Source organism: Haliaeetus albicilla, chromosome 11, assembly GCF_947461875.1.
Source record: "Haliaeetus albicilla chromosome 11, bHalAlb1.1, whole genome shotgun sequence".
NCBI classification, from domain to species: domain Eukaryota; kingdom Metazoa; phylum Chordata; class Aves; order Accipitriformes; family Accipitridae; genus Haliaeetus; species Haliaeetus albicilla.
In genome coordinates, this window is record NC_091493.1 from 20975651 (window position 1) to 21001902 (window position 26252).

The following is a 26252-nucleotide window of genomic DNA, read 5'->3' on the forward strand; positions in this document are numbered from 1 at the left end:
ATACTTTCAGTGTAGTAATTATAAGGGTGCACTTTGCCTTCCTGAAGTTTTGCACAAGAAATAACTTTCTTTTTTTTTCCCTCTTGTTTTCTCTGGTATCCATCTTCAGAGGATTTTTGATTACTGAAAGAAAATTATCTTCAGTTGTCAAAAAGTTAAAACATTTAAGAGTTCATTTTACAAACTCCAACCAAGCATGTTAACGTTTTTGAACATTATTCTTAAAAGGAGATCACTTTCTACCGAGAAAAGGTACACTTCTTTGGGCTCACACGTCACCTGTTGTTAGAGCTCCTGAATCCAAACTACAAACTTTCAGCAAAGCAAACAGGATGTCAGCAGCAGGTCCCAAAAGGTAAACCCATGCAGCAGCCACCTTGGGAGGAACTAACAATCCATATGGAGACAGGAGAATTACAGTAGCTTTACATGGGTCAGAGACACTGCCTCTGTGCCTCCTATACCAGCCTATTCTAGACTCCTGGGAGCTCGACCCTTCGGCAAGTATTCACATCTGTCAGGACATAGAACAGGTGAGGAACGACTGTCAGCTAATCCTATTGCCACACTAACCACCTTTTTGAAAAAGAAACCACCACTCCCCCTCCCACCAAACTTCACTTGTTAGCAGAGAAAAAGAAAAAACGATGAATTGTGTTTTAAGCATAAGATCACACCCAGATATAGTTTTTAGGTTTTGTTGTCGGGGTATTTTTGTTTGGGTTTTTTTTTAATTAACCACAGAAGAAGCGACGGCACCTTCCGAAGGACTAGAGACTGAACACCGAACGCATGGAATAAACGGCTTCGCTTCCCATTCCACTTTGTCCTGTTGGAGCAGACGGCAGTTCAGACGGCTGCCGCGGCCCGGGCTGCAGAAGCAGCCGGCCGGCGGGTCCCGAGCCGCACTCCCCCGGCGCCGCCCCGCCGGGACGGAGACAGCGCGGGAAGGAGAGGGGCCGCCGCCTCGGTTTCCCCGTCACCTTGGAGGGGGCAGGGAGTTACCTCTGGGCTCCTCACCGCAGCCTTTGCAGCAACGTAGCCCCATGGCAGGCGACAGCGTCCCTCGCAGCCCCGGCAAGCCCGCTCCCTGCCAGGCGGGGCCGCCGCCAGCCTCCTGGGCAGCGGGGGCTGCCAGGCCCGGGCTCCCAACAGGCTACACGCAGGGGGCAACGGCAGGTTGGGGCGCTGGGGCTCCCCGCCTTCGTCGCCCGTGTTTCTAGCCGGCCTTGGGGCAGACCTCAGCGCTTCACGGCTCTCTCCTCCCGTTAAACTTCACCGGCTCATTAAGTACACTCACCCTTTTGAAGGGGCGAGAGCCACCAGAGGCTGCTTTACGTGAGCGGCAGATGCTCGCTCTCAGATGGCCGGAGGGCATCAGACACCAAACGTAAATCTTCAGCGTGCATAAAAAGATACTGGGAAGGCCACTTCACCCCTTGCAAAATTAAGTCAGCACAGGACAGGGTCATGTCGCATGCACTCCCCCCAAAAGAGTAAACACTTCACCATGTATCTCTGGTAGTCTCTGCAGAGATCCTAAGGACTGAGAGTTACAGGGACCTTGCATTCTTGCAAAGGTCAGTGTTGCTCTAGCAATATTCAGAAGGCTTGTTTAAACACTTACTTCTAATTGCATTAACCTAACTAAATCACTAGCCACAACAACAAGATAAGAGTTTTGTTTTGGGATAAGGAAAGAACAACAGCCCTAGAACAGATGTTTGCTGGTTCTCTGATCATTCAGTGTTTGTTTTCTAGACCCCACAGCATTTAACTTAAACCAGCAGGGACCCCGCTTATTGAAGACCCGCTGCCCAGGAGCAGCAATGCCCTAAGCATTGCAGCAGAGTCACATAGCTTTGTTTTATTCAGCAACTCGCAGGCAAATGGGGTGCCTTTGCAAAGCTTGGATCAAGTGTTGAGTTAGATGTTAAAAGACAGAGACTGAATTATAAAGTCTTTTCCAGGTTGGGCACCACAGAAGAGAATGCTCTGACAGCAGTATGCAGTGCACAAAAATTAGAGTGCGGGTAGAAGGGGAGAGAGATATACAAAGAGAAGCTTGGGGGGTGGGGGAGCAGGCGTGGTAACAAGGAGCTATATTGTTAAATATAGTTCAAATACCAGAAACAGAAACAGCCTGAACCTGAGGCCTGATGAGAATCTCCAGCTTCTGCTCCCATGCATAGTCCAGCCTCTTGAGATCAAACCAATTCTTCAGACTGGTCTTCCAGGATAGAAACTGAATAAAATGTAAGATAGATGTCTACTGGGTCTCCCATCATCTAAAAAATAGGGCTAAGATAATGTGCTACAAAGAGCATTCAGCTGTTACTGTACACTTGAGCCATCCCAGATTATGAGCATTCACTAGCACAAAAACCAAACCAAACCCCAATCCCACACAGGATGGAAGACGGACAGGGCAGCAAAACTTTTCCATCACCATCAAACATGCTAGAGGAAACTCAGGATATTCTTGCAAGAGAGCTGAAGGAAATCCAGTATTCTGGCTTTGCTGGTACCAACTTGTTCCTCTTGGAGAGAGGCATGAGAACTCATCTCAGTTGTTTTGTTGAGCCTCTAAACTTGTCAAACACCTCCAATAGTTGGTAGCTACTTAGAAATCATCTCTTGTGCAAATTGCTACCTTCCCCTTGTAAAGCAGCAGATACTTCTCTTTCTTCTTGGCTAGAGGGTGACCTGATCTCAGAGAAGAGGCACATAAACCACCTGCTTGAGTGGCTGGCCACTCTCCTGGCAACACCCCTCCATTTCATACAAAGCAAACTCCAGAGAGCCCCCAGCAGGGGTAAGATTTCCACATTCTGGAAAACTCACACAAAGTGTTTACTAATGATGCTCTCAGATTACCGGTAGGTAAAAATGTGTGGAGAGAACACCCCGCTCTCCAGCTGTTCCAGCCTAGCAGCCAAGTCAGCTCCATGGGGATTGTTACTAGATGTACACCTCAGAGCAACCCCTCAGACTACCTAAAAGTTGCTGAAATTCAAGCATTTAAGAAGTTTTAGGACTACTACATACATCACCTCACATTGACAGATAGAGGCTGCTCTGGGGTTACGCACATGCTTCTTTTAAACAATCAAGCTGACAATTTCAGTTAAGCATATCATGAATTTTTGCATTTCTATTACTGAAACATTACAATTCTAAGCTCTCTTTATTTTCACAAAGTACTTGGAAAGCTGACAAAAAAGTTTGTCCTACCTTTTGATTATGTTACATTACATGAGGGAATTAAATGTTCCCAGATGAAAATAGCTGAGATTCATTTACTGCAATAACCATCACCATGTATTTAAGAGAATAATCTTCAGATGCCTTCATTGCAAGAGGGATGCAGACCCTCTGATGTCCTTACCACACCGACATAACGGGACATTACCCAGGAGTATCACTACATAAAATGGAGTTAAAGAGCACTTAGCCCTTCCCTCACTTTTGCTCTGGATGGCAATAATCATTACAGTGAAGTGCAGCAATAAAACAAGCCATTATTGACAGCTTTCAGAAAGCCATCCAAAGTTTGCACATGCGTGGACCATCCATGCTTTCAATTTTGCAGAAAAATATTTTATCCAAAACACAGTAGTTCTTCAGCACTTGTTTATTAAAACTGGATGATTCATTTAAGGAAAATCTTCACTGTATTGGTGACCTTGATATATGTTTGTGTCAGAGGTTTGGGTGAAAGACTTTGGAATACACTCAGGAAACACAAAGCCCTGGGCAGGGGGAAATCATCTCTGTAGCTAAAGAGTTGTTCATTGATAATTCCATCAAAGAAGTGGGAATGTAGGAATAATTCACTGATTAAATGTATGGGATTAAGTACAGAGACCTAATCTGTAGTAAAGTAAAACACTATAATCACCATCACTTTCATAAAACCTCCTTATGACCTGAAAAAAATCCATATAAGCAATATAAGCTACAACATACATGCTGTACATACCCTCAGTGCACTTTGCAGATCATCTGTCATTTAGCTTTAGAGGGCACACATTTTGCTTCTTAAAACTTAAGCCAATACATGTCTGTTGTCAAATGTGCTGCCAGTCCAGATACTGACAGACAGAAGCAGCTAGCAGAAGCAGCAGCTAGCAGGAGAACAGGCCAGCAGAGTACATCCATACAGACCAGACACCTCACAGGGGAGGAGGGGACCCCAGGGAGTGGGGGCGCAGGAAGCCATTTTGAGATAGCTGGTCAATGTTTGGGAGATGCAGAAGCCAGATCTGTCATCCCATGGGAAATTCAAGATTCTTCAATGATTTCTCTTTTGAATGTAGTCAGGCCCAGGCAGATCATCTCAGAAGTCTGCTAACGAAGGTAAGAGTGCAGAACTGCCACTCAGATCTTTTGCCTAAATATAAAGGCAACTCATCCTAGACCCTAACACACTGATTGTCTGATACAGATACAAACTCTGCTCCTGAAGGGTTTGAAGGCTTAACACAAGACAATATCACAGAGATAGCCAAACCTGTCTGCATCAAACAAAATTAAGGTTTTATAATTTTTTTTAATATTATAGAAAATGTATTTATATTTACACACACTGAAAATTTCAAGTAGGTATTAGCTTATTCCTGCAATAAAAGTTGGTTATGCTTGCACTTTTCCAGCAACAAAACCCACTTACTCTGCAGTAAGATTCTTCTGAGACTCATTATCTGTCAATATACATAACTCATTCTGTACAGCAGGAGCTGTTCAAAGTGGGATTTCTGTCATTCTTAACAATTTGACCTTTTAGATCTATGGTTAAAACCATGCATGTCTTCTCCTTAACGTGCACATACCAACTTTAGACTAAGATTTATAAAATCAGGAGCCCAGAGTTCATTGTCTAAATCTTGATTTCAAGTACTAAGCAATTGCCTGATCTTTCAAAAACACCAAGTAATTAGCAGGTCTCTGTGAAATGAACTGGTGCAGACCAAGTGCCCTAAGTTTTTCTGAATAACCAATATACTTTGCACATTTTTTCTCCAGCCATAGCTCTCAGCTTCACCATCTGAAACTCTTGATTTACAGTTTACACTCCCTCCCATTTCTTAAGAAATACAAGAGTGTATTGGCTGCCACTGAAAAGGAAAGCTGGCTGCTAAACACTGTTGTGCGAATGATGAACTTTCCTGTTTAAGGACCAAGCTGAAGATCTGGAAACCAGAGGTAAAGATTTCAGTTAAGCCAACCACTTTTATTCAGGAGTGGGGGGTGAGTGTGATTAAAAAAAATGCAAGAGAGTAGAGAAATATGGTATTCTATTTCAGTGATTCATTCCAGATGTGACAGCTCACTGATGGCTGAAGGTATCTATTTTTCATTCCCTTACTAGGAGGCAAATGGTTTTTGTGGTTCCCAAATGTATCGGAGTTGCATCTCTAGAGCAAATGTTGCTTTTCATACTTTTAGACACCAGGCAGGGATTACAAAGTTCAGGGTTTTTTTTCCCCTCAGCCTCCTCCCCCCCCCCCAAAGCACAAACTGGTCTGAAGAACACAAATGTTAGCAACACCTTGCATCACTAATATGAAAACAGGTGAACTGTGTTTCATAGGGAATGGATCTGAGCTAGCCAGTACAAAGCAGATGCACTTGTGAAAAGCTGACAATTTTTACTAATACCCATGTTCAAAATCCAGGAGAATATGTTAAAATTTTCAAGTTTGGCCATTAAAAGCTTGTTTTGTCTGAACTGCAAAGTTATTTATATTATGAGCTTCCCCATACTGTTCAAAAATCTAAAAGTCAAGGAGCTGGTAAACTACAGACTTCCTCTTCAGAAGTTAGAGGCTTTCTAAAATGGCAAGTTTGCTTTTTATGAAAAGTTTGATTTAACCTGGATTATTCCCTTACTTGATTACCAAAATACATGGTGAAGCTCAAGTAAAAGTGGCTTGCCAGGCCCCAGTGGGAACACCCTGTGATTCCCTACAGAATCCTGATAGTCATTGGATCTCAGGAAGAAAAGAGAATATTTTGGCAATGTAATAACACAGGTAGAAGAACACATTACAGTCAAGTCTTAGTTTGTATATGTCTAAATACTGTAACTCCCTTAAAGACCTACTTCACCTCTTATAAGAGCCTAAAACTAGAAAGTGAGTTTTCTGGGCTACTATTTAGTAATAAACTGACATGCTACCTCCCTCAAGGCTTCTTTCCTGTGAGATCAGAGAAGTCTAAACCATCCTCCCCTGGCAAGCCCCTGTCTCCATTACCCCCTGCCCCTAAAAGCCCAACCCTCCAAATACACACTTCTAATACCTTTAATATAAACTGTGAAGGAAGTGTTTTTGCAAACTCCAGTTCTCCAGGCTGGTAAGACTTTGAAAAATAACCTGCTGAGAAAAAGAATCAGACCTTCATGGTTTAAGGAACAATTTATAGTTCATCTATTCCTCATGGAAGACATTGGCACAGAAGAACATGAGCTGGATGTAGATAAATCACTAGACTGTATGAGCGGTAGGTACTGCATGGAAATATACATTTTGTACTCGCACATTGCCTTTTCCCAAGTGATATAACACCACATTCCCATTACCCAGGCTAGGCTAGGCTTATAATATGTCACAGTTCTGTTAAAGGGCTTAAAAAAAAAAAAGCATTTTAAAACACAAGATTAAGAGTCACTTAACTGTTTGGTCAGGAACAATATTTCAGAACATACAATAATTTGCACTGGCATTTTGACATTTTTTTTCCCATAGCACTAACAACATTTTAAAGAGAGATTCCCAGGTGTCCACCTTTTTCATTCCTTCCATTCAAATAATGACTCTGCAACCTAAAGCACTTGTTGAAATGAAAAAGGAATCCCATGAATTCTGATGGACCATCTGTTGTATGTGAAAAGCTCACAGCTTCCTAAGCAAATTCAAAACAGAAGAATTTTAGGTGCAAACATCAACAAAGGAAGAAAGCTTGTAAGTAAACTCCAATATACCTTTAGCCACACCATGCTAGAGCGTAAATCCCCAGGTCTTTGTTTCGGGGGCATTAGCAAGCTCTTAGGGTTCTGGCATTGAAGTACCAAGGAAGCATGAAAAATCCCTGACTAGTCAGCCTTACCCATGGGCAAAGTCCCTTTATAGTGAATCTTTTGCACCTGGTCCTGGCAAAGCTGATGTCCTTACTGTTCCATTTTTGTTGGTAGAAAGACAATGTGTGCCCTGATTAAAGGAGAGTGCTAGGACAGCTCTTACTGCTGTGCTTTCATTGCTTTCAGCAGCAGGTGAGCACACTGGCTGACATCAGCAACTCTTACCTGGCACCACACACTAGTTCTCATTGGTGGCCATGCATCCATAGCTGCTCTTGCACACTTCACACTTAGAGCCCAAAGGGGAAGATCAGCTAAGCACATAGATTATAAGAAGCACAGTTTTATTGCAAGTATCTGAAAGCATCTTTAAACTGCTGTAAAAACAAGAACCCTTTCCTAACAGATCCCGGTGTACACAGAGAGCCAACAGCCTACTATTAACATATGTAAGTTCTTACACTTACTAACTTCAAAGAACCATTGCTTCTAGAAGAGAAAGGAGGATCTGCTTTGGCTCACAGACACACAACTCTTCACCAGTTGAAGATTCTTAAGATAATGGCAAAAAGATCTGAGATGGATAGGAAATATCTGGACTCCTACAGCCTGGGATGCCTTTGTGGAGCTGATTAAGAAACAACTCCTTATGCGTAGCTTAATCATGCATTCATCAAAGTTCCCGAGACCAAAGCAGAACCCTGTGGTGGTGTTAGCATTACAGCTGAAGGCAGAACTGTGCTTTCCAAGAGGAAATAGCTGTGACCTTAGAGTACTGCTAGGGGAGGACACTGAATTCCCTCTCACTGCTCCTCCCCAATCTTTATGTATTCCCTTCAGTAAGACAGTCACCCTACAGATCCACAGCCATATTTATGACACCTTCCACAGACCTCCACCAGCTTCAGGGAGGCAATATTTCTCTTACCAAACATGATCATAGGCACAATATTTCCATTTGTACTAACTTTCACTATTCTCTGCTGTAAGGTGTTTGGGTCACAGAGCTAACTAAAAGAAGTATGTGTCCTTTCATGCTCTGCAGTGTCAGCAACACATGACACTGATGATCCATGTTCAAGACCTATAAGGACATAGGGACAGAAATAAGTTGCTGAACCCTGTTCTGTCCACTCAAAACAGACCACAGGAAATTTAGTCGGGAAAAGATCTTCTGCTGAACCCTCCCAGAAGGCATCATTTTGACTCTCCAATTCATATACAAACCACACGGTCTCAAAGCAGAGCCTTTATGGCCTCTGCAGAGTGGGAAGATTCTCACAGCAGCATAGCTAGAAGGCTGATAATCTTTGTAGACACTTACATTTGTGTTAAGAAAAGTAATCTTCCTCCATGTTACACTAATATGCCAGTACAGGCTTTCTTTTGACATAATTATACCAGTACAGCTTTCCTAATGTGGACAAGGCTCTTCGTCTCTCAAGTTAGCAGCTGCCAGTGTGCTGATAAATCCTCATATTAAAATCCACAACTCCAAATCCAGGAAAGCGACACAATTTGTACAATTATCCTTCAATGCAAAGGATATATGGTTGGTTATAACAGTCTTTTCTCATGGCCTCACAGACACTCCCTTTTAACACTGTATACTTTTAATTTCATAGCTCTTTTCTTTGTTATCTCAAATTCCTCCTGCCCCCTGCCCCAAATTTTCATAGGCGTCAGACAGCTGGTGATTAAAAGCAAGCCCTAGAACTAACAACAATGCTTCATGAGTTCAGCATTATATATAGCATCTCTGGTACCACATGGAGGCATGGATATCAACATCTTCTTAAGTGGAATTCAATTAGATGAGCAATAGTTTATGGATGTACAATACACTGCCTAATCCTGCAGTTAAAAACATATTTCTCCTCTGGCTGAGATTCAAAGCCAGATGCTGAAAGAATGCATATGCACTGGGCTGTGCACCTGCAAGAACAGAGATAGAAGACACAAACTTAGAGAAAGTAAACATTTAGAGTCTGTTCTATAATTACAGGTGACCTGAACTTTGTCTTCTTAATGGAAGAAATCAGATCCATTTCAATTAGAGTGCTTGAAGAAAATTAGGAAGATTAAGTTTATCAGAATGTGCTACACTAAGCAGAACATAGTCCTAATTCCAGCTGCCTCACTGTTTTTATACAACAGTGCCTTGAGCAGGGCCCCTGTGATGGGCACCGCAGAGACACTGTGAAGCTTATATTAAACTTATGAGAATAAAGTTGTTGTAATGCCACTAAATTCAACACAGATTAGTCACACTTCTGTAAGTGTTCTCAGCGCTCAGGATGTCAAGCTCCTTTTAAAATCTTCTTGAAAAGAAGATGGAAAACATTAGTGCAAAATACAGCTTTTTCAGCTTGTAGTCATAAGGAGCACTTTTCAAGATCTGGTATTTTACACTTGTTTAGAAACAGACTGCTAAAATAACAAAACCAACGTAATTTCTAGTGTCTCTAATATAAACACATAACTTGAGTTCTTTACTGGCATAGCTCAGGTCTAGTAATACAGTGCAATGTAAAATTAAAAATGGTATGGCATCCTCTGCATAACAGAGGATACATCTAGGCATACTTATGCATGCCCCATAAGGGATGCTATACCTAGGTAACTAGCACAGGGAGTTAAAACTATTCCCTGTGTGTGTAGGGGTGGTGAAATTATCAACAGAAAAGTGAAACACAGCCATGCTGGTTAACATAAAGCTCTCGGGAAGGAAGAATTGCTTCCAGTGTCCTGAAACGCATGTAAACCCAATACCCAAGCATCTACAGGACCTTATCTGATAGAAGAGCTTGTATCACATAAAATCCCACACATTCCAGACATGCCAAAGATTCCACATCCATCCCTTGCTTAATAAATTTCTTTGAACAACAGGAACTGGTGACTGATATTCTTACAATTTATTAATTTTTAAAACAAACAAAATGAATTCCTTAGTTTCCCACTCTACTTGACAGGGACACTCTGAAGTAATAAAATTGCACATTTCATTTTTTATGTGATTAGTGTCAGTATTTCTCTTGGCTATACCAGGGAAATGGAATTGTTCTGCTTGTTTCATGTTTTACCATTTTCATGTTGCACTTGTTCTTCAGAGCCTGCACTTTCAACAGTTCAGATCTCAGACCAATTTGTTTCCCTGCACTAACTTGCATCTTTTAAAATTTATTCATAAACATCAAGCCCAAGAGGGACCCATGTGATGACACAGTCTGAGTTCCTGCATAACACAAGAGAATCTTATGAGCAAGTTCACAGTCAGGCATATATTTTGTGAGCAACCAAGTTGATAGGACGCTACTCAGGGGTAAGGCTAAGGACAGGCATGTGCGTAGGATAAGAATTGGAAAAATCATTAAACAGAAGCATATAAGTCACTTCCATACCCCAGCCTTCCTCCCCATCCCCCCCGTCCCGTCCCCTCCCCCCCCCGTCCCCTCCCCCCCGTCCCCTCCCCCCCCATACCTCATCAGTACTTTGGAAATACTTAAAGTAGCACATGAAGGCCAAAGAAGCTTTTACAATGTAACATTAAGTTCTTGTTACTTTATAGCATGACCTAAAGTATAAATCTTAAGTGTTATGCCCGAGGCAATACATCTTTGCCATATTTCCTCCTCCTCCTTATGAGGTTCAGAAAGCCCAGTGCAACCTGGTTCTCAGTGATAGTATGCTAGTTATACCTAAAGCATTTCAGACAAACACAGAGTGGGTTTTGCCTGTGAACCCTCACAGCTGTTTGACAGAGGGCCAGCTACCACTTCAAACTGACATCAGTGCATCATTCAAAGACACAGTTTCATAAACACCCCAGATAGCAGTTTCCCAATTATAATTCCTTTTGGATGCTGGAGCAGCACATTATCAGCTTTGCCTCCATTGTCCCACATACCTTTGTGTGGGCTGTGTGAAAAGGAAATATGTTTTATTTTTCTTACCTATGCTCCCCAGAGTGACTTCCAGCTGGTATTTTCAAGTCAACATATACTGAGCAGTTAAGCTACCAGCACTAACAGGTACCTCAACAGCATCAGTGGTACAGTCTTGCAGGACTGTCAGTAGATAGTGTGGTTTTGGATGACTGTTCCCTCTCTACCCTTTAGATAAGGGTTTCTTTAAAAAATGTGTCAGAATTCCCTTCTGGAATAGTCTGGGGAGCAAATATTTCAGTTTCGTTCACTTATCTGCCACCCTTCATTGGTTTAGAGACCAGTCCTGCTTCTTGTCCTCTTTTCAGCAAGTACAATGTGACTGATGCAGTTTCAGAGTGTGTGTGTCTATACTCTGCATAGCCTGCACCTGCTGCACACACCACAGAAATCAAATCCACAGCATCTCAAAGCAGGCAGGAAGTCAGAGTAAGCCCACGAGTCATTAAATGCTGTAGATGTCATTAAAGAACTGCTGTAACAACAGCAGGAGCACAGCAGGTACGCAAAAAATTCAGTTACCGCTCCCTGTCCACAAAATTTTACACTTAGAAACAAAGACATGTTTTCTTTATTCTTGCTACTATAAAGCATGAACTCTGCAAGCAGATACATGCATCCACTGACAGGTTTGGGATCCACAGAGTATTAAAAAAAAAAAATTAACAACCTCAACAAAGAATCATCATCTATCCATCCAAAATTCAGCAATTTACTTCTAGTATCAGAGCTAAAGAAACTGCACTCAGCAGACATGCTGACCCTTTAAAAAGCTCAAGTACAGAAAATAAAGAGGAAAGCAGTCCCTGGGAACACTGAAGGAAAAGAGTGAGCAACACTGACTGCATCTCCAGCTCACACGACCAATACAACCCTGCAAATTAATCTGAAGTGTATTCTATCTGTAATTTAACATGACTGTGTCAGATCAGCTAGGGACAAGAATTAACCCACCGAACTGCACGAGGCAAATCAGAAGAATTTCAAATAAAGGGCCCAATCCCACAAGACTTAGAGATCAACTCACCTCAGTAAGACTATTGAGCTGGTAAAACATTTGTGGAGCAGGCACCTATAGGCAGTAAACCTCCTTTTAGCTTGATGCTTTCTTTTTCATGCTGATGTTGGCCTCTAATACTTATTTTTATTATAGCTAGAATTTGCTGTGTGCTATGAACTACATTGCCATATATCATGTACCTTATTTTATTTTACTTCATCATGCTAACCTACTAAACTAGAGTACTTTTTTAGCCTCAGGGAACCCAAATATTGCATAAATCTTGTGGAGAATTCACCCATCCTTATTGCAAATGGTAACACAGCTGCTTCTGGGGCTGAAAAAAAGCTTAACCTGCAACAGCAGCATCAGAGCACACAAACTGCAAGACAGCACTGAGAACTTGATGTTTCACAAATTAGCAAGAAATATAGGGAACGTACTATATAACTGATCATGTTGACAGTTTGATAAGCATATCCTTATGGAACAAAGCTGTTCTTGCACAGAAATGCTTGAAAAAATACCTCTACTAACCACACATGCCTTAGGGCTTAATGTATTATCCTTAAGGCAGAATACTCAATAGTAGAGCTTACTCTGGAACAGCTCAGCAGGAAGAATTCAAAATCTTGCCTAATTTGCACTAAAAAGCCTACCTGATGGGATCAAATGATGCCTTGTACATTCCAGCAACAACATGCCATCATCTTATAGAGCCACCTTTCTATACCCAAAGGGCAGCCTACACAAAATGCTATGCAGGCAATTTGACTTTGAGGAATACAATGGGTTAAGGAGAGTTGCTCAAGAACAGTCAGAGATTGTGTCTTAATGATCTGCACCAGCAGAAAAAGCTATTCATGAAACTCCTTAAGCCTTATGCACCTTTCCCAGCAGACCTCATGCTGTTGCAATTGAAGCTGTAAAAAACAGCACTCTTGTTGAAAGCCAGCACGTACATTAAAGACAGCTAGGTGCTACTGATCAGGGATCAGATGCAGAGCTTCTCCTGGAGATGCAAATTCCAGGATAGCAGAACACGTATGCTGTCACAGCCCATTTCCAGGCCTACATTCAACTGCCCAGGGCCCCAGAGTACTAAGGGATGTAGACAGTATAACTTCGAGTAGATCAAACACTTCTAATGAAACAAAGGCAGGATCTTGTTTCTTTCATGAGGTAGGATCTTTGCTTGCCAAATGCAAACATAAGCCTTGGGCATTGCATACACTAGGGGAAAAAAAAAATAAAGCGAAAAGCAATTTACAGGCTGCAGGTGCCTCCTGATGCCCTTCAAGATGTTTTAAGTTGATAACATAAGGTAAGCCAAAACATTCTTAACTATCAGAGAGCCTCATAGCCCTCAGGGCAAAGTGGAGCCTAGTAACCTTTCTGTGCAGAAGTCTGGATGCAGTCTGAAGACCTTCACCAGCAATGACTCATTACCTTAAGTAGACAATAATGTATTGGTCAAGTTGTAGGGATACACCACTGGACTGAACACAACACTGTTGAAATCAGTAAGGTTACATGAATTCAGAGGGCAAAGTTCAGTCCCCTTTTTCATGTCCTCTTTTCAGAAGCATTCAGTGACATGGTACCGTCAACTATTCAGGGAAGGTATGGATCAAGAGATCAGTAGCAGAGATGCCTTGCTTGCAGAAGATTTGAGTTGTTAGTGTCTAATATCTGCATGAGGGAAACAAAAGCCTCCATTAACTTACTCAAATAATAGTTGTTCAACTCAAATCCATTTATTTAAGCCTAGAAATATTGGCAGCTGATCGATACTTCTGTTGATGCTAAATGAAGTTGTCAAGGTCTGGACAGGCCACAAAGACTATGTTTTAAGTTGGACAAAAGAATTTCAGTGGAATTAGGAAAGCAGTTACCCTGAGGAAGACAATTAGTATCTTTTGGTCTTTCTGGCAGATCCCTAGAGAGCAATGCAGTGGGAGATTTGATCAAACTCCTTCACCCCCACACCAAGATGGAAGACACAAATGCCAATTCATTAAAACTGGGAAAGTCTGAAGATATATATTTTGAAAAATAAGTTTAAATCAGGCTTAGAAAGGGGGAGGGGAAGAACAGTCAGACAGATGCCACAAAATAGCCAGTAACCCCTGGGTCAGTAGGTTAACCCAAAATAGTGGAGGTCTAGGTTCAAGCAGCTTCCCCACACGGTCATTATTGTACATGTCTATATAAAACATGCTTTGCTCTTCCATAACAAATAAATCTTGTTTTCATTTTAAGATTAAATGGGCAAACAATTTGAACTTGAATGTTTTCAAAGACTGTTGATTTTGGCACCTGTTACAGTGGCAGAAAGCATTAAATTCCTTATATCTTGTGGGTTTAGACAAAGACGCTCATAGCAGGGCAAATCTGCAGAAATGCATGCAATACTATATTCTGTCTACAGACCACAGTGTTAACTTCAAAGGCTAGGCAATAACATTGTTAAGGAGCTCTTGCTTGCTGATTTGCTTTTGAGGAGACACCAATGAACAATAAAGGAGTGGCCAATTTCCTCTTACAGGATGAACTCGCACTCCTCAAGTGATTCAAGACATATGCCATAACTGACAGCAAGTGTCCAAGCACAAGGTGGAAAGAACCAGCACCATCTAGTGCTCAGAAGCAGACGGAGCAAGCTATACATACGGAAAATGTATCAACAATTTTTAGGCATGAAGTACAGCATACATACTTCCAAGGACACTCAGGCTGCACTTACCTTCCACGTAAAAAGAGACTCTGCAGCTGCCAGAAGCCAAGCAGATGTACCTGTCATTATCTTAGTGCTAAGACTGCATTACCTTGAAGGTCTTCAACTGTGAGAGACTGAAAGAGTTAATGTCTCAAACATTGTGGTGGGGCAAGTTCTGCTTAAAGACAAACCATGCACAGCAAGGAACCAAGGTGAAAAGCCCATCAGCTCGGACATCAGCAACAGGAGGGGGAGGGCGTGCTGGAGGGTGGGCAGCTCCCTGTTCTGATACAAAGATCAAATAATGGCCATGTATGCAGGGAAGGAGAAGTTACACCACAAATGACCCCCAAGCCCAAAGGCTCACAAACTGCTCATTAGCCTGACGAGTTCGGGTGCTGGCCCAAAGGAGGGGCAAGGATGATAAAAGGACACAAACTGAAGCCGCGGGCACGCAAGCCCACCGGGACTGGACCCATCAGCTGACTGGACCAATGCTGGACCCAGGACTGGTGAAATCTCTCTCTTCCTTTTTCTCTGTCTTCGTCTCTCCTTTTCCACAATCCCTACACCTCATCCATTTCAAGACATAAACCATTGACCAAGTCTGAGACTAAGAGTAGATCCAGCTGTCCCCGGGCCCTTCTCTGAGGAAGATTCTGGAAAGCAAGGGGGTCTGCTCTGAACCTCGTGACTCAACAGGAGGGACCTCCTTATTCCCTGAATTGATGTATATGGTTACCCTGGGTTACACAGTTTACAGCAGTAGTCTTATGCCAATTCCTGTTGTGAGAAACCCTGCCACCTACTACCATGCCTCCCCAGTTCAGTTTGCTTCTGTCATGAATAAAATCTTTAACTGATTGTTTAGTGTCATTTCACCTTAATTTAGCCCAAGGGAATTTTGAATTAAACACGACTCCCTGGTCTGTCCAGTCTGGGTCATGACATCAACCCAAGCTATAAGGTAATAATAAACAGTTTCCAGAGACTGTGACTGCAAAGGCAGCATCCAATTTTATCATTCTGGGCAATCCTTTGGAAAGACAGCTCAGAGAAGACATTTTAGGTCTCTCCCTCCTTAATAAATGGCAAGTCTATCTCATGTTGCAAGACAGTTGTCACTTTTAGTGACATACAAATATTTGCATGCCCTCATCTGCACTCCAGACACCCAGAAGCATTAAACACAGATCAGACAGTGCCCTCCACTGCAAACCCAGGACCATCAATCTTCTCCTGCAGGTCAATGCAATTCCATAGACACTCTGATGTCTACAGCTCTCACTTGCTAAGTGTTTCCACAGCACACTGCTGAAACTACATCATCTCATTCTTTCCAGTAGGACCCAAAACTACTCTATTTTGCTGCTATTTCCCTAGTCAATATGCCGAGTGCCAAATCCCAGAAACCTAAATAAAACCCTCAAATATCAACATCATCACATATTCAGATACGCACAGTCAGTTATCAGATGTAGAATTCAGGAGAAAATTTCATTATCAGTGGCAAACTCGGTTTCCTGCTGTTAGTAAGAATTGCCATTTGCATTGAACAATAGAGAACATGGAATGATTTTTAATGTCTGAATTTCTAATTTCCCCTCCAGGTATTTCAGTTATACACCATCTCAACAGGAACTGATATATAAAGGCCACAAAGATAACTTAACTGGTGTTGATCACCTGGGACACAGAAGCGTACCCCAGAGCAGACTGCTTTGTAGGAATCATTCAACCTACTGGGACAAGACAAGCAAGCTGCCACTCCAGCTGCTCTGTAAGACACTGCCAATGACACTGATGGACTCCCTACAGAGCAAGTAGTCAACAGCTACTGTCCCTGTAAGAGTCTGTACTCCCACCTTCTGATTCTGCCTTTTTCTACTTGTTGTATAGCACAAACAAGGCAATGAAATAACTTCTACATAAACCCTGCACAGAAGTTCCTGGATGAGGCATTTTACTGTGCCCCAGCCTAACTTCTGGCAGAATGCAACCACTATTCCAACTTTCAAGGAGTCGCTATTGAATGCGGGTCCCTTTCCTAAGGGCAAGCTGCCTATATTGAGCTCAGTATTTATAATTGAAGAGCATGCCACAGAGCTCTGACTTCTAAAGTTTTGAAAACAACCTTCTACATGTGAATCAAGCACAGGCAGTCACCTTTGCTCTGGCTGAGTCTGGAAAAAGCCTGAAACAACAGTTCTGAACAGGACTGAACTGCCTCACTAAAGAGGGGGCTGGCTAGCGTTACTCAACTGGAACACAAAAACCAACCTGAAAGTGCAGTTTTCATCAAGCTTAGTTGGATCGACCTGAAGTCCAACTGGTTTGAAAACTGTTTTATCCAGTCATAAGAGCTGAAGTGAAAAATGTGATTAGATATTGGAAGAAGCCAAGAGGTAAAGGGGAAAGCAAGATCAACCCCTTCAGCAGCAGTTTCCAGTGAAATCAAATTAAACTTATCACAAAACCACTCTTATTTTCACAGAAAGACCCAGCTAAGAGCTACCACTGTTGACCTTGGCAGAAAGCACTGTGGCAAGAAACAGGAACTAGCTGTCATCAGTGGTAAGGAGGCACCAAGATGTGTACCATGAATTTTGGTCAGGAATTTTTCAGCAAGGCTGCTTTCAACCATAACATACCAGTTTGTTGAAATACAAAAGGGCACATTTTCTTTGGACAAGAGCATTACTCTAGGATGATTTCATAGTAAAAAATGAAGCAAAGCCATCCTTCCCAGGAAAAACACCACCACAGTAGTCACTAAGGGTACTTGCCCGCTACGCAAGTGACAGATTCAGGTTCATGGTCTAAACCCAGTGGAACAGAAACTTGGGTCTCCTGCATCACAGGAGAGGATGTTAGCTAAAGAGGTACCAGGTAATCCATAGAAAATTTCTTGTTCATGTTTCTATCTTTCCACTCACTCTCCCTGAAAAGATCAATTGAATCTGTTCTGAAGCAGAATAGAAGAATCTTCTTAAATGTCACCAAGTTTTCTACAAAGCAAAGCTATTCTCCTATCAGTTAGTAATAACCCTTGCCATACCTATCAAAAGACAACACTTTTCACCTCCTAACTTCTGAACCTTTTTACCACTCCAGTCCTTGACTCTGTAGACCTTACAGTATCAGAGAATTATCTCTGACTCTGCAGAGAAACTTGAGCATCTCATTTAATAGTGCTGCAAAGACCAGAGAATAAAACTAGGCAGACTATTGGCCACAGGGCATTAAAAGCATCAGCTTCCTAAAAGGTGAGACCTCAGGAGCATTGAAGCCATCAATATTCCTTAAGACATTCTCAGAGATCAATCCCTGTGCTTCTTACACACTGCATTACACCACTCTGAAATGCACTGTGACCCCAGGCTAACGCATGGTTGCCTCGTTGCCCCTAGTAATCAGTCAGCTGCTGTTCCTGTTACCAGATTTGGACTCCTCTTCCAAGCAACAGACAGTGGTTACTTCCATCCAGAAATATCATCTGCTGTGTGATGATAACCCCAAATGGTTAAAGCTTTGCACCTGACCTCAAACTACCCTGACAATTTTTATAAAAACACCCCCCACACACACCTGCTAATGTACACTGGAACATGAGATCAACTTGAGCCTGCAGCTTACCCTGCCATTCCACTTTGAACTTCACTAGCTGTGAGGGATGAAAGCATGAATGGGTTAAAAAGGGTCCAGAAATGTACATAGTTTCCCCAGAAAAGAGGATAGAGAACATCACTGCCAAAGTAGGTATTTCAGGAAGTCCTGCCACCAGATCTAACACTAGTTTGACTGTAGAACTGTTCTGCAGTGTCTCATGTCCCTAGTTAACCCTTCTCCCAGCTGCACTATACAGCTTAGAAATGAACTTGATGAGACATGAATAATACACAATGCCCATCATTAGTTCTTGTTACTCAGCAGAAAATCAATACATGCTCTGTTACAGCGCAGGACATGCTGTTACTCTAGTCCCTGTGCTCTGAGGAAGCAGTTCCCACAGCCAAGCTTTACACAGCCTGCAGCAGGGGAAAGGTGGGATGATCCCAGCAACAAGGATGCTGAAAGCCTTGGCTATTGATGACAAAATAGGTTTTTGGAGGTAACTGGTACCACAAACTTTAGAAAGCTTTGGACATTTCATTGCTGGGAGATCTCAGCCTCTCCTTTTTGCCAGATAAGCTGGTATCAGGACACTGTGGAACATTTTAGGAATGCTGCACTCTTATTCTTAATTTTGTTAGTTAAAGCTCTGCTGCTTACAAGCACAGTAAAATCCCATATCTATATTTACAGCTATGTACCTGTATTCACAAGATCCCTAACTTAGTTAAGACAACTAAAAAAAAAAATGTCATCATCGTGATAGAAACTATACAGTCCTAGTTTACAGTGGGAGAACTGAGGCACAATTAGGCAGAGATATGATCATGGCCATATATCCAACACAGGGGAAAATGGGAAGTGATGGAAAATAATTATTTGGGTCCTGCAAGATCATTTGTGCTCACCTTCCTGCCTGGCATCCACTTAAGAGCTGTTCACTATGTGGGTGTTCTGCAGGCTGGCAACCACACAGAAAAGAGTCATTTCAGAACACGTGCGAAAAAGAAAAGGCATTTATGCCAAAACCAGCACAGAATAAGCGTACTGTGAACAGAATGGGGAACTCTTCAGGCCAGATTCTCCAGGGACGTCTGTGCCGAGTCACATTCTGTATTGACTGGCGTTTTTCAGTACTTGCTATCCACGTAGCAACTAAGCTTACTACAAACATGAATGGATTTCGCTCTACAAGGCAGGGAAACCATCACAATTTTGCAGGCAGGACAGTAGTGCACTAAGATTGAATTGTTTTCCCAGGGAACACAGAGAAGGGCAATGTCAAAACCACAAGCTGAACATAGATGTCCTGGGATTCACAATTATGCTGCAAACAGTGTCACTTTTTTCCACCCCTCTAGATAGCCTCTTTCAAGTAATCACATGGCATTGCTTTACCAACTCTGCTGAAGCAACAGCTACCTGCAGTTCATGACAAGTCTTTTGCAGCCTACAGTAACATAACCTGACAGGTTGGGCAAGAAGTGAAGAATGACTGTTTTCCCACCTGGAACCAGAGGACAAACTCAAATCTGCAGGTAACTCAACCAAGCCAGTCTGTGGCTCAGTTAATTATCTCAGGTCACTGCCAGAACACATGGGATTATTCACAATCACAACAATCCAAGTGCTTTCACATCCCAGGTCCACAGTCCTTTTACAACAGTATGGTGCACAATCTTTGTAAAACAGTGCAGAAGATGTGTCACATTCAAACAGTGAATGCCACTTCCTAGGAGATCTTCCATGCAAGCAACACTGTGAGACCAATGCCCTGCTGTTTGTGGGGCCCTGCCTACGAGGCACAGTGCAGGATAAGAAAGAAGAGCCATTAATAGATAGTGTGCAGTGATAAGGAAGAGAAACCAAAAATAAATCTCTTCTCCCCGAGTAGCTTCCTGTGTGTCAAACAGAATGCTGTGACTGAGTTATTGTAAAACCCTGCCTGCTGGTGTAATTGAAAACCTTGCAGCACTGCCTGTTCTTGCACTGCCTGATACTGTGTCAAGAGGTCTGTGCAACACAGGCATTTTAAACCAGCCTGATCAGGGGGTAAGAAAGACCCCAAAGACACAGGTAAAAGCACACCTGCCTCAACAGTAACATTCAACTACAGGGACAAGTGTTCACTGTGTTATCCATTCCATTTAAAAAGAAAAAAAAAAAGAGAGAGAGGCAGCCTAATGTAATTACTTTTATCTACCCTATCAACACCACCAACACTGTGGGAAAACAAACAATACTAAGAAGCATGGACAGGTAGTCCCTGTAGGAGAAACTGGCCGTGAAGTAAAGCATGACTGAGTCAGTGCACTCACATAATTTTTACCATAGTCATGTTTGTCTCCCTCCTTGTTTCCAGAAACTCAGTCTTCACGTAATTTGAGATAGCTCTGGAAGGACTAACCGGGTTCATCTTTCTCACTCCTCTGGTCTAACACTGCTAATGGTGCAACAGCTTTCTCTGTAGATCTGGCCACCTGAAACTACTTCTAAAATATACTGCATTCAAATCTATGCACAGGGATGGTCCTCTCCCAACTACAATCAGAACTCAATAAAGTGAATACAGTCATTCTGTATGCTGCAACAGGAAAGTTAACTCTAAATATACCCTGAAGATACCAAGCCAGTCCACAGGAAGCATTTACACAGCAGCTAAAAGGTTTTCAAAAGTTTTACATTAAGACTATGTTGACAGATCATTAGATTTTCTACCTAACAAAATTTCGACCTCTCTTCCATAGCAGATCATCTATTGTCTTAAACCTTTTATCCAAAAGTAAAACATTTTGAAACTTTTTTCTTCCCCTCCCCAAACTGAAAGAAATTAGATCCAGATACAGAAAAGGGGTGTGCGGTAAGTTCTGTGCTGTGCTCTGTGTTAGCTTCTCCCATAACAACCAGAAAACCACATCAGCTTGGGAGACCCCACAGCACTCCAGGCAAGGGGCACCCTCCAAACAGAAAAGTCAAGGAGCATGATGCATCTCAACTACAATTTTCATGAGGTACCACAGCAGCAGTTATATCCCAAACAAAGAACACTAAGTAGCCTGTCAACTTCCATTTCCCAGTCTCTCTAGATAATCTGTCTAGTGTATCAGAATGCTAAGAAGTTAAGTGATCAGTACAGTTCAATTATAATTGATGACAACCGATGGGAATGAGATGATGTTATGTTGAAAGTACAAGGAAATGCTGGCCTACCTGGGGCAATTTCAAAGAGATGTTTCCCTGGTTCATCGGGATTAGGTGGCAGCTCGTTCACCTGATTGCCTTGCAGTAGTATTAAACCCTGTAAGGGACACAAACACCAGTGAAAGGGCAAAGGCCACAAAGAGTAAGGAAAAGAAGATAAACATGACATATATAGGAAATTTAAGCCCCACTCTTCCACTGAGCCCATCTCCTTTCCACCCTTCTGAGCAAGAAAGATTGAGCTGGTCATGAACCTGCCTCACCTGTCCTTTCTCTCACACTGGACACTTCTGGTCAAATGATCTTTCCTCTGGAATAACAATACTCTGAGCACACATAGGTGACCCTCCTTGGTTTCCATTACTCATTGACCTTTGCAAAAGTTTAATCTCACATTACATCTACTCTTCCTTCACCCTTTAATTTCTTGTTGCAACCTGCAGCAATGAGGTGGCTGAAGTTCTCTTTCTAAATCTTTATTTCTGCAAATGAAGAAAATGGCCTGTTTTCCAGAGATTCTCAGTGCACAGAAGTTCCCAGGAAGATACTGGAGGAGAGCAGCTGATTCAGGTTTGCAAGGCAATTGGACCAATCCAAGAGACTATAGTTTCCCTAGCAAGAAGTCTGAGCCCCTATACTTCCCAAGTTCAAATGCTGCCAGAATTCAGATTCATTTTCACCTTGACCCTAAGCATAATTAACACAATGTATTCCAGTTCGGGAATTCTGCATAGCTGGTGGCATAGTATCTTCAAAATGAAGAAAATCATCTTTATCTATAGAAAGGCTGAAAAAGAGATTACAGGAAGCTCTTGTCCAGTAACACAGGTAGAACAAGAACAAACACACTATTTGGACCTCATTGTTTCTCCACTTTTTTTAGTTTAATCTTTGACATTTTAAAGGGTTTCCAGCTAACATTCTTCAGGACATACACACAATAAGACAGACAAAAGGCAGTAAGAACTGGGACTCTCAGGAGTTAGAGCCATGAAGACTGAACTGCCCTGGAATGCAAGCTGGGTCCAAACCATTTTTTTTGCTGAGCAGAAAGAGAAGAAAGAAGTTGTTTCAGTCAGTTGTTTCCACACATATTTCTAGTAAACATGCACAGTTACATTCTCTCAACCAGTCTGGCAACAGCCAAATCCAAGACATATTGGAGCATCATAACATTTGTAATCAAAACAAATACCAGTTACACTCTTTGTCAGCCTCCAGATACATATTACTGAGTAATACAATTAGTGTCTCATGAGACAGACAATCCAGGATTTCAACTGATAGAAGACAACCCATCACATGACCTTTGCAATCTTCTCCATAAAATAGAGAAGCCAGTTGTGTTATTTTTCGTTACATCTGTTATGGCATAAACTTCCTTGGCTTTGTCCCTTGGTAATACATTTTCCTACAGATGCTTTGTTTGGAGAAACCACTGTAATAAACCAAGGAGCCAGCTTGTATTAAATGTAAATGAATTAAGTTTTACTCTTTTCTTTGAACATAGAACATTCAAAAACTATTACAAATAAATTACCACAACAGTAATGCTTAAGATGGAAAATACTTCAGCTAGGAAATAAGCTCCAAGTCATAGAGGTTTAGAAGTTTGCATTTCAGTTCTGACAACACACCCTATTAAAATGACTTGCTGCTTTGAAAGTATCTGTTCGCTGCAGACTGAAAGTGTCTCACAAGTACTCAAATCTGTTCTTTTCAAAACAGAACTCAATCTGCCATGTTACTATAGATTCAGCAACCTGCTTCCATGTTTTGCCATCCCTCAGTGGCATCAGGCTATAGACCTGCATTTAGTTCCTTTTGACAAGCCAGATCAACATTCTAGAGCCCTGTCATCCAGAACTCATGAAACTCTACTCCAGTTAATCACATATTGCAGGTCAGTGCATAGTCAAAAGGTAGAAATGCAAGACACCCTGAATTTGAGTATTCATAGTCTATAGAACAACAAATACTACTCTATATCCAACAGATCTGCATCACCATCCCAGTGTTGCTACATTAAAAAAAAAAAAAAAAAAAAAAAATCAAAAAATAAAAGTTCCAGAAGCAAAATTACCCTGACCACATTGCATATATGCTCAGTGTTCAACTGTGTGGACTATTGCTGCTCCATTTACAGAATGTAAAAGCAAAAATGATCATGAAAAAAAACAAAACTAAACATTCTTAAACAAGTCAGATTTTGCATTGAGGCATTCAGTTTAGCTATCCTTGGTTTTGCTTTGAGGAAATGGTGCATTTACATTTCTATCTCAATTTTGTTTCCTTGCATTTAAAAAAAAAAAAATTCCGTGCTTCATGTAACAGCAAAAGATGGGGTTGGATGTTTTGTAGCATATTGTAAAGTTCTTCATAACACATTTGAGAAATCAAGATTTGAAAGGGGAAAGAAAAACCTGAATGATGACAGCAGGGACAGCTCAGAAGAGCCAGAGAAGTTCAGCCAAACTCTGCAAGGGGCCAAAGCCAGCACCTGCTGGCTCCACAAAGCATCCTAGAGGGGAAGAGTAAAGTGTTAAAGTGGACATCATATATTTCTGTGTGCATTCTGTCCACATAAAAAAACCAACAGCTGCCTGATGCTGGTAGCTAGAGCAATCTGGGAGCAGAGCATGCTGAAACCAGTGAAAGACTATTAAATACTCCTGGTTCTAGGCTACTCAGCCCAGAAATTTATTATTTGCCAGGAGATACAATAAGAAGGAAAAAGATGGAAGATAGAAGTCAACTTTTATCTGAAAAAAGGAAAAAGGCAATCAAAAGAGATATTAAACAGAAAGCTACACATGCTATCCAGCAGTACCTTCCCCTGTGCCCCATTCTGCAATAGGCTGTGCAGCCCAAAACAGCATCATGCAGCCCCACTAGGCAGACATTTGTCTCCTTTCCTGCTGCAGTCCCTGCAAAATGTGGATGTTGCAACTTGCACAGGTGCTCTTCTCCAGGAGCGAGGAAGGAGAAGGGTTGGACCTGAATGACACTCTCCTTCCTCCCTTTCCGCTACTGAAGGAAACAAGGAGCATTGCCCACCAGAATACCAGAGCAGAGCTGCTGTGCCTATGTGATCAGCTGGGGAGTGGGTAAAGGGCTGAACTAGATGAGGATGGGGCATACAGGCAGAGAAGTACCTCTCTGCAGTGTAACCTCCACCATGAAGTCCCAGCTTCCAAGTAAGATCAGATCACCTGTGGAACAGGAATTTCTAAATGGATCAAGTCTCCCCTTCCACATAACTCTAACCCCTTGTCTAAAAGGACAAAATACTTTTGATATCAGCATCCTGGAAAATTAAAGTAATACCATCAATTACTACCTTAGCTAAACTGTCTTCTCCCAGAAAGCAAAGAACAAATTTCCCAAGCATATCTCCCAAGCAAATTAAAGCTCTGTGCACAGTGCAACTCATGAGATTCATGAGAAGTAGAGGTAGTCTCATGGAACATTACGTCAGCCAGGAACAAGGACCAAGCAGTGATCAAGTGAACACAGCATTATTTTCAAAGACAGGACCCTGAACCTTGCTTTTACCCAAGCAGCCTCATATTTTGGCTTGAGCAGGAAGATTGCTTTTCTCAGTCTAGTTTCTATCAGGTAGTTCTCTGAAACAAAAATGGTTTAACTGGATGTACTAAGAGGTCCATGCTCCCTCTGCATCTCTTCTCATACTGAATGCACAAGTTTTAAAATAGTTTCATAGCATTCTCCTAGGGACACCATATTCAAGAGGAAAAATGATCAAAACTGTTAAATGTAAGCATCTGCTTGCTTTACCACAGAAGAAAGTTCCTGGAAAAGAGGTGAGAAAAAGAAGTAGCTCCTATGTCAACCTGAGGCTGAAGCACAAGGGAAGGCATGTGGATAGATGGAAGTGTCACAATTCTTTGTTTTGTCTTTAAAAAAACCTTCTTTATGAAAAACAGACCCTAAAGTTTTAATACTGCACACAAATTCAAACCCTTTCCACTTCTAGGAGTATATGGAACATCCCTAGGGAAATGGTGAAATGGCAGCACAAGCAGAACTAAAATAAAATATCTAAGTTGCACAATTGAAACCAGAAAGGATTTCAGAATAGCTTAAGACAAGAATGTCAAGAAGCCACAACAAAGGACCCTGAAAAAAAATCACAAAGTTGGCTAAAAAAAACCAAAAAAGCAAAAAAAAAAAAAGCAGCTCTTAAGGTAATTTTGTTGGTTTAACTTAAATTCAGTGGTTTTTCATTCTCAGCTGTAAATTTACATTTTCAGGTCATTATCTTATTAACAGAAACTAGAATTGTACATATAGCAATAAAAACTAATATGGTTCAGTTGATTCCAGCTGATTAGACTTTCAGAGCTTCAGGTATCACTGGAAAGCTGGCAATAGCTATTTTCTGTCAGAAGATGTAATCCTCTTAAATGCTAACAGCTGCTTTTCTTTGGGGGCTAATTTACATTTTGCAGAAAGAAAAATTGTTAAAGAGACAGCAACTCACTCTATCTCTTCCTTTAAGGTAAAGTCCTCTCTTAAGAAGCCCTCCAAGCAAATCCAGCCAGTCTCAAAATGGGCAGTGCCTACAATCCAGCACGAAATAAAAGTTAGGCCTTCCTTATCCATTAGTACAAGGCAAGCATAAATCCCCATTTGAAACAGTTACCTAAACCTCACATTTATAATCAAGCA

General features: G+C 41.8%; 1 protein-coding gene across 2 annotated transcripts in view; it reads right to left on the reverse strand.

Annotated features, from left to right (window-relative positions):
* Nucleotides 1-26252, reverse strand: part of ARHGAP22 (Rho GTPase activating protein 22) — a 162332-nt gene that overhangs the window by 107953 nt on the left and 28127 nt on the right. For both annotated transcript variants that reach the window (XM_069796549.1, XM_069796548.1), the window contains exon 3: nucleotides 21570-21657. In XM_069796549.1, the coding sequence (XP_069652650.1) occupies nucleotides 21570-21657 (88 nt within the window). The remainder of the gene's footprint in view (nucleotides 1-21569; nucleotides 21658-26252) is intronic.